The sequence below is a fragment of the Merops nubicus genome, unplaced genomic scaffold (genome assembly GCF_000691845.1).
Source record: "Merops nubicus isolate BGI_N331 unplaced genomic scaffold, ASM69184v1 scaffold16043, whole genome shotgun sequence".
NCBI classification, from domain to species: domain Eukaryota; kingdom Metazoa; phylum Chordata; class Aves; order Coraciiformes; family Meropidae; genus Merops; species Merops nubicus.
In genome coordinates, this window is record NW_008601093.1 from 32,273 (window position 1) to 42,327 (window position 10,055).

Sequence of the window (10,055 nt, forward strand, 5' to 3'; positions counted from 1 at the left end):
CCTGTGTCATATAGTTATAGCCCTTTGGCATCAATAGCACACCAGCGTGTCTTTATAGAATAACATCAAAGGCATTGTACCTCTTCCAGTACCTTTGACTGTAAAGAGTGTCATAATTGACTATATTTAGTCAAGGAGTATGAGATATTTTCAAACTGAAAAGAGTAAGTGGAACAAATTTATTAGAGCCTTGAAGTAGTAATAAGTAGTAGTCCACCTCTTATGTAAACCAGCAAGCACAACTAAAAGGTTATTTTTCCTCTCAGTTTATCCATATGCAATCCACCTCTGACCAACTCATAGATTTAAGTTCCACTAATTCTGGAAGATAATATCCTAAAAATGAACAGAATTTAGCTCCTAAAAGACAATGAAAACTAAATATATTCATAGAATTACAGAATCATAGAATGGTTTGGGTTGGGACCCTTAAGGTCATCTAGTCCAAACCCCCTGCAGTGGGCAGGGACATGTCTAACTACATCAGGTTGTTCAGAACCCCATCCAACCTAACCTTGAATGTTTCCAGGTATGGGGCATCTACCAGCTCTCTGAACAACCTGTTGCAGTGTTTCACCACCCACACTGTAAAAAATTTCTTCCTTGTATCTGGTCTAAATCCACCCTCTTTTAGCTTAAAACGATTAATGCCTGTCCTGTTGCAGCAGGCCTTGCTAAAAAGATTGTCCCCATCTTTCTTTTAGGCCCCTTTTAAGTACTTAAAGGCTGCAATAAGGTCTTTTCAGAGTTTTCTCTTCTCCATGCTGAACAGTCTCAACTTTCTCGGCCTTTCTTCACAGGAGAGGTGTTCCAGACCTCTGAACATTTTTGTGGGCCTCCTCTGGACCTGCTCAAACAGGTTTGTATCCTTCCTGTGCTGAGGGCTCCAGAGCTGGACACAGCACTCCACGTGGGGTCTCACCAGAGCAGAGCAGAGGATCAGCTCTCTTGATCTGCTGACCACCTTTCTTTTGATACAGCCCAGGATATGGTTGGCCTTCTGGACTGTGAGCTCACATCACCAGCTCATGTCCAGCTTTTCATCCACCAGTACCCCAAGTCATTCTCTGCAGGGCTACTCTCAATGCTTTCATTCCCTAGCCTGTACTGATACTGGGGATCACCCCAACCCAAATGCACAAACTTGCACTTGGCCGTTTTGAACTTGATGAGGTTGACACAGGCCCACTTCTCAAGCCTGTCCAGGTACCTCTGGATGGCATCCCACCCTTCTGGCATGTCAACTGCACCACTCAGCTTGGTGTTGTGTGCAAACTTGCTGAAGGTGCACTTGACCCCACTGTCCATGTAATTGATGAAGATATTAAAAAGCACTTGTCCCCATATGGACCCCTCAAGGACAACACTTGTCACTGATTTCCTGGACATCAGGCTGTTGACCACTACCTTCTGGATATGACCATCCAACCTATTCCTTATCCATGGACAGTAGATCAAAATTTTTAGGCCAAAAAAGAAAAGGGTCTCAGGTTTTCTTTTAGTTATGACATCATCTAATGCTCTGGATAGCTGGAATTCAGTATAATCCCTGTAATGGCCTATTCCAAATTTTATCAGCTCTGTGCCTATTTCCTGAATCCCTCCATTACTTGTGCAGCATGGAAGGAGTTGTCTTCACTACCGTGAAAAGTCTATAAATAAGGAGCACAGAAAAGCTTACAGATAAAATCTATAATTTTGAAAACAGAGTTGGATTAATTTCAAAGGTCCTGCTTTGACAAAGATCCCAAACTACCTAGTTACATTTCCACACAAGGGCATACATACACAGTTAAACATACAAGTTGTTCTCATGTGCTTTGGAAGTCCTTTAAACCCTCTTTACTTACTTTACTGAAAGTAACAATTGCTGTTACTTTCTAAAAGGTCAATGTCAGTAAATTGTAATGTGAGGCTCAAAATAAACCTGATAAGCTCCATATATATACCTTTTTACTGATTTTTTCGGGGAAAAAAGAAACACGGGAATATAGTGCAAGTAAATAACCTAGTTAAGCAATGTCCACTGTTTAACAGCTCTAGCAAAATCCTTTATGGCACAGTAAGTGCAATACGAGCATTCCTACTTATTCTAACAACAGCTACTGTTTCCAGGAGGAACAACAGGAGGAAAAAACTAATCCACAAAATACATCCTGAATGTTTAAGGGCAAAGGATACAGCAGAGGATCTCAGCTCTCTCCTTCTTAAGTAGAAGACCTGCTGTTAAATAAAGAAGGTCTGAATAGTTAGTGTAAGACTCCAGCCTCTACCTCTGAACACTGGACCACTGTCTGCTTGCTGACTCCAACTTGGACTTTGTCCTTTGTAGCCAACAAGTAATATTCAGTCTGGTTTTCCATACGTAAAAAGGGAAACGTGAGCAAACTACTCCCCACTACATCACTTCTATATATTGTTTTGAATAAAAAACTTAATTAGAACAATGCAGTTCCTGTTAAATAATTTCTCTATAGGGAAGTTCTAGCTCATATGAGATCAATTCCTTGAAACATTCCCAATGGTCCAATCCATATATTTAAGTGATTTAACTTCACGCAAATGACCGGTCCCACTAACTGAAAGTGTAATTGTTTGAAGGACTGGCTACAGTTCTCAAACTGAGAGATTAGGAACTCTCAGAGCCTTTATTTAAAAAAAAAAAAAAAAAAAAAGCCTGAATAAAACTATGGTTCAGATTCTATTCTCTGCTCCATTTCTGGAATCATATAAGCACGGTATTACGCTGGTATAATTTTGGCATTACCACCTTAGCTGTGAAACATGAAGAAAAAGACAAAGAACAGTTTTGTTATTCAAAAAAAAAAAAAAAGAAAAGGTACAAACTGGGCACTGCAGGTTATCCGTATAATTCCTTGTGGGGAATCGCATGACTAGGAAGTCAGTAGGGAAGCTGTGACCAGTGACTAATTAGTACCTGACTTCTGCCACGAACAGAAGTGGCAGGGGCTTAGAAGAAACAAAGCCGGAGCATATGACCTATCCTGCTGCAGGCTGCCAACAAAGCAGGAAATGAAAGTCCATTGATTACTGAACTATGAAGTAACAGCAAATATTTCATTCTGAGATCAGAGTGAGATGATTTCTCACTTCTGTTATGCACAGTGCCATAAGCATTTTTAAGCAGCCATGTATTAAAAATACATTTGCCTTTTCCCGTGGATACTATTGGGAAGAATTGCTGAATAACATTTTAAACAATTAAAGCAGAGCTTTAGGATAGGTTAAATAAGTAGAGTTCAAAAAATGCTTTAATTACTCTTTTCAGAAGGAAGGAAATCTATCACTGAATAAGTTTTCCGTTTGGTATCAGAGCTGGAGTGCAAATGTTAGGTAGAAACGTAACCCATACAAAATTACCTGCATTTTTTGGATCTCTGTGAAAACATATATTTGATGTATTTTAACTGCATCCTTGTCTGACAGGAGGTATCAGGTCTTCTTAAAATGCAGCTCCTCTAGGGTTAACAGCAGGAAAGCATGAGCACTGTCATGGGCAGATTACATACACCATCAGAGCAAGGACTTCATTTATTGAAATGGGACAGTAAGTCCATCATAACAGATATCCAGATGCTGTCTTTGCTCTGATGACATTTATCACACTAGAAATGCCTTTTTGCAGGAGTAACACCTCAATGACTGTCCTGGGCAAACGTACTATTGCCATGCTCCTGCTGTACAACTCTCATGGAACAATAATAAATACACCATGATTGAGGGCATCGGACAAACAGATACACTTCTAATTAACATGGATAAGTAGCTATACTTCAAAATATGTAAAAGTTACTCTCTACCATTAATCACTCCATTTAATACTATAAAAAGTTCTAAACAGTCGGAAGCTGAAAGAGTCCTGTCAAAATAAACAGATATAATTTGAAGAATACCAATTTCAGTAAAAGCCTTCCAGTGAAATGCCTTCCAACCGACAACACAAAGCCAAGATGAACAAGAACAAAGCACATATTTCTAATCTATGCATTGCCCACACAATCAAATACACCACACATTTGTTTAGCAATTACACCTGGCTTTGCTTCAGCTCTGAAATGATTACTAAATTATAGTTCTAACATTTTCAAATCCACTCTTTCAAGTGAGGCATCACAGTCACAGTTTGGAAAACGTTTAACATTTGCAAATTTTCTTTCTGACACTTGTTTGTATTTAATGTCATAATTACAAGAAAGTGAAATTAATCCAACTCTGTTTTCAAAATTATAGATTTTATCTGTAAGCTTTTCTGTGCTCCTTATTTATAGACTTTTCACGGTAGTGAAGACAACTCCTTCCATGCTGCACAAGTAATGGAGGGATTCAGGAAATAGGCACAGAGCTGATAAAATTTGGAATAGGCCATTACAGGGATTCCCTTGCAAGGAAAATCCCACTACCTCTTGCCTATAGGTACATCCCCATTCTGTCTCCTGCAAAAAAATGTTTTATTTTTAAGAAATATTTTACTAGGATGTGCTGTCCACTTTATGCTTAGCTCAGTTTCTCTCAGGTTGCCATGCAGCACAGGGTAGATGAAATGCATTGGATTTAAACCTCCCAGGAAAGTGGCTCTGATTATGAATTTCCCCTTCAGACATTTTCTTTTGTTGGATTCCTCACTCCACTTGGTGCCTGCTGGCTCATCCCTTAGTCCTGCAGAAGGCTGTGGAGATGGTGCCATACTGTTCTATTGCTCTACAGCTCTTCTGCCTTTCTATTTCCTTCAAAGTATGCAAAAATTCTTCCTTCTAGTGTCTCAGCAACGCTCTTAGTGTTCCTGTACTTAAAAAATCACTCAAATGGACCTGGTGTCCTTATGAATGTGATTGTTCCCTGCAGCACCTTAAACCTCTGTGCATATGCTGGATGCCTATCTGCACACTATCATACACTTAGGTAAATAAAGGCACACACATGCATAGACACATACACAAGATACTTCTGTTTCTGCTTCTCCTCAGCCATTGTATGAAAAGCTCTATTTCTATGGTTGCAGCTCTATTTCTTGCAAACTGTTTATTGCAAGGTTTTAACAAGATACAGATAGGCTTTCCCTGGAAAAACTCATGACAGGAATATCATTGTGTACTAAGCAGAAACAGAAACTAGTCAACATAAAAATCCAGAAGGTGATGGAGAGCAAGGCCAGAGAAAAATAACTTTGGATATTTTTTTCACTTACTCTTTGGTATTACAACATCAGATGCAAAATTTTCACTTTTAAACTGATGGTATTTCTTAATTTTTCTGTGAATTCTATATTACTAGCAAAACCCGGGAAAACTCTGAGATTACTTCCAAAATTTGCTACAAACCATGTATTTGCAATTGCATACTGACTATAAAGTGGTTTGGTAACATACTTAAATTGATGCCCAACCACAAGCCTTGAACAAGCAGCCCTCTTACCTGTGTAACGAATGCAAAGGTAGGTATTCACTGGCTTGTGTGAGGTTTTGAGAGTTCTGATTTCTTTAGAAGGCATGGCAAATCTACCCACATCAGTGAAGTCTTCATCAAAACCACAAAAATGCAATAATTTTCTATCACATTACTTTAAACAATACAGAATGGCTGGTCTTAACTGTATCAACATTTATTGAATAAATATGGCCTATGTTTATTAAATTACACTTACTAAATATGGTTTATTTGATTTATCACCTAAAAAAGGACATTTCCTGTGTATTTTTTACTCTACCCAAGTTCTTCAAAACAAAGTGTACACACCAGTGATTTCTCACATCCATTACTAAAACTGCCACGTTTTCTTTTCATGCTGTACTAAGTAGGCTGAAAATACCTACCTGTACTACCTGTATTTTGGATGTTTTTGAGAAAACAAACAAAGTCCTCAGTTGCAGTTAGATGCTGGTCACAGATGCACCCTTTATCAATAGTTCTACATTTTGAAACATGATAAAATCTGTCTTTACCCAGACAAATCAGACAGAGAAAAAGTACAATGCAAAATATGCACAGCAGAGTAGAAACAGACAATGCTGTGAAGAAGAAACACAAAGCACAGTACAATGCTGTGTCTGTTCAGATCAGACACTGCAACTATTCAGAACCTTTTCTTACATTATTAAAGCACTCCAATGCTTTTCTTAACCACTTTTTAGGCATGCTCTCTGACAACATCACTTACCATAACATTTTTGAGTTGCCTCATTCTGTTTGTGACCTGCAGGACACTTGCACTCATACGAACCTACTGTATTAATGCAGTTTCCTCCTTGACAGACTCCAGGGATAGCCTGGCATTCATTAACATCTACAAAGGCAAAAAAGAAGGATTACTTGACACAGAAGACAAAATTTCATCATGGCTTTTGCTTACAGACAGAGAGCTCAGAAATTATTCACAAAAATAACCCCAGCACATTTATACACTCCAGCGCCAGTATAAGATAGAGCAATAACAGCAGTAACAGGACTCAGACCTTCGTGTGTGTTGTATTTGATTCCATATAAGCTCAACATGTACTACATGTATTCACTTATATTGCTTCAAATATTTAAGAAGTGTACTTAAGTCAAAGTACTCAAGTCAACAGAAAAAAGGTGCCATTTGGCCAGGATACATTGTATGGCAAATGATCTGCATAACTTTCCTTACTGAAGTAGTAAAAGCAGGACCATAGATTTCTTTAGGCTAGACTGTCAGTGTTAGATAAATGCTCTTAGAAAATACATTGCCATTTCACTTTACAGCTTACTTTCATTAACCTCCTCTTGTATTTTATTATGGGCTACTTCTAGTTCAAATTGTGGGTTTTTTTTTGTTCTCCAATCTTATTTGTTTATACACAAACCAATCTTTATTTCTGCAGGGTTTTATACCAAACTATCATATCACTCAATGTTTAGGTGCAAACTGGCAGTTAAAGTAACACCAAGGATCACAGAGGCCAGCAGGCAGGGCTAAAGCAGAACGAATTTCTTTGCACACAAGGAAAGGGAGAAAAGGGTCTAGACGAGCACGTGATACTCATATTAGATATGTGGGTACTTAGCTTCTCAGTAGCTCTTACTAAAAGTTGAGTTAATCTAGAGCTATTAGACAGTTTAGAATTAAGCAACCATACTAATTCCTTCACAATAAAATCATACATATCTTTCACATATAACTAAATTTTATAAAGGAGCGAGAGTTTGGAAGTTTTGTTCCAAAATCTAACTTGCAGTAGTTCTTCTGTAAGGTTTCAGGTACTCTTTCTTATCAGTTTTCCTTTTCACAGAAGAGGCAAAAATTAACTGATTTTGTTAGTTTTCCACGCTGTGAAAGAGAAATAATGGAAAGCAACCTTTGCATTTTGTAGTAGGTCAGTTTCATACTGTTTCCTTTTCTTGAATTACACTACATATTAAATTCAATTACAGAGCGAAAGCAATACACTTAATTTTAAAAATCCACAATTTTATTTCACTCCTTCCTCTATTATTAAAATACCTATTTAAAGTTACTATATATTTAAAGCATTTATTTTTCTTCTTCTCCACAGATTTTTCATTGGTGCCAAATAAACACAGAATTTTAACCATTACCCTATTTTCCATTTTCAGTCAGTTTTCCTGTTAGCTCGTATGCATTATTAAATGAAGCAGTTAGCAAACTTTTATTTAAGGTGCAGAAGAAAGCATCTCTTTCCTCTTCACATACATGTTCATTATCTTTCTCTCTGCCTTTTCTCCTGCATGACCAGATCTTTGCCACTATGAACGTAGAGAACAGGTAGGGTAGGATAAATATATTAATAGTAGAATACAGTACTCCTTTTCAGGAGCATGTTCATTACCTCATCCATTCACCCACTTTTTATTTTAAGCAGGTGTAACTGCTCAAAGTCAAGGAAGACAGCATCTTTTTTATTTTTTCTTTTTAATCACTTGACTTGGTTTTAAGTACCTTTGCTGAAGAAGTTTGTATTTAGTTCCTGAATCTGTGCCAATTTAGTCAGCACAGTACCACATCTGGACGCAACTGTTAGACTGTAAATGGATTAAGGACTTCATCAGAGGCATAAACTTCCTGCAAACATTTTTATTCTAAATAACTAGTGCTTGGTGCAATCTAGTTTTCCTGGAAAGCAAAGGTTTTGTCTCTGACAAACGTTCTGTCCTCTGAATTTGGACGTGATTTAGCAACGCCTAGTCAGAAGATGGATGACATAATTTATTCACATTCAGCCCACCCAGCAGCCCCCTTCTGAGTAAAACTAATATGGTGTTTGTCTTTTGGCCCTTGGGCCTCAAAATGCATTCATCACAGCCTGCCTGTGCCTTGTGTCATTTACTAATGCTTATTTAAAGTAAGCCAATTGTGTCAGCAGATCAGATAACACTGCTTATCTTTCAGTTCTGTAAGTCAAAGGTGTCAAGTAACGGTGAATTAATGACAGTAGCAGCAGGAAATTAATACTTTCCAGAAACAGAAAAGGTATCACTGAAGCCTTGAAATGAACAAAATTTTAAAAGCTATTAATTCAATTATTTTTTTTCCAATTCCAATCCTGTGGTTTTAAAAGGATAAACAAACCTCAAGCCCTGCTGAAGTCTGAAAAGCCAACACTAATCATGCAACACAGTGCAGTGCTTGTCCAGTGAAGACAACGCATATGGTTATCAGTTCAAAAGGTGAGATCCTGCAAATTTCTGAATCACATGCACTATCTTGCTCATACCAATCTCAACTTATGAGGGCTTTTATGTTAACTATTCTAAGTCATATTTAAATGTAAAGAGAATAAATAGTTCAATGTTAGCTTAAAAACATACACACGTACTACAAACTTGCTGTGTTTTTTTTGGCAGGTATCAGCTTTTGATGAAAACCCAAGGTTGTTTTAAAGTGTCATTATTGTTTTGGAACTGAGAAAAGTCATAAAGGATGAAAGTATTTTCTTAAAGGGGCATATTTTATGAATTGCTTCCTAAATGTCATTTTAAGATGTAAGAATATTTCTTCTGAAAATACAATAAATTTGAAATGAAGTATATTTTTATTTACTTTTTTATAACTCTGACAGTCAGTCTAAGTCACACAGGAGTTTAAGCATTATTAATTATGCATTTACTCATGATTTTAAACCCCAATATCAACACAAACATTTTGCCATAAACAGAACACTAGATTAATAACTCTTTAGCTACAGTTCTATACACAGAGGTTCAATATGCTACAGATTAGGCAGAATGTTTCCATGTGTCCTCAGGCTTGATAATATCTGGCAAGTGAAAAAAGGTTCTTTGCTTTTGTGGAGTTTTCTCTGCAAAATTTGCACTGCCAGTGTCAAACCTGTACCTTTGAAAACACAGCCAAATTCAGCTTCCCCTTCTGACGAGTGGACTGTTCCTCAACAAACTCTGAAGAACCAAAAAGCTCAGAAAAACAAACCTTCTCAGATTTTATACACAAATTTCCAAAAGCACGCTTTTTTATTTATTATGGCAGTAACAACAATTACCCAAATACAAGTTTTCTCTTGATTTCTATGTATAATATGTGTGAGGGATTTCTTTGCATTGGATTTGGCACATGGGAACTAAAGAGTAACATCTATTGAAAACTGTTGGTTCTTCCTCTGCATCCTAGATAACAGAAATGCTACAAATATGAACACAACACAGAAGTAATACTAAATATTTTTGATTTTTGCCCCTGTTTTAATACTTAAATTTCCTTGACAGCAGTGTGGGATCCTATATGACACGGCTAATACTGTCAGTAAGCCAGAGACATTAATTCCAAACACAAGACTACCTAAAAAACATCATCACTCTTCATTATGAATTTGAAACCTTCAGCTGCCTTCTCTCTTTTGTCCAGTCTATGTCAGTGCCTTTAATATTCAGTACAGCACGTTCCTACTATAGAACAGATTTTTGTGTCTATTATCTCCTGTAATGGCTATACATACAAAAATGTCAGCAATGGTAGCAAAAAGAAGAACCTTCACATTTTCAAAAGCTATTCAGCCAGGACTATTTTTCTCTCCCTAGTGCAAAAAATTTAACTGTCTGTCTGA

The 10,055-nt window shown here is 37.2% G+C and overlaps 1 protein-coding gene across 1 annotated transcript in view; it reads right to left on the reverse strand.

Annotated features, from left to right (window-relative positions):
* The window catches only part of LOC103770629 (fibrillin-2-like), a gene marked incomplete at both ends in the record, with an annotated part of 45,553 nt that overhangs the window by 30,776 nt on the left and 4,722 nt on the right, over positions 1–10,055 (reverse strand). Inside the window, one exon of the mRNA XM_008937898.1 lies at positions 6,176–6,301. Within this exon, the coding sequence (XP_008936146.1) occupies positions 6,176–6,301 (126 nt within the window). The remainder of the gene's footprint in view (positions 1–6,175; positions 6,302–10,055) is intronic.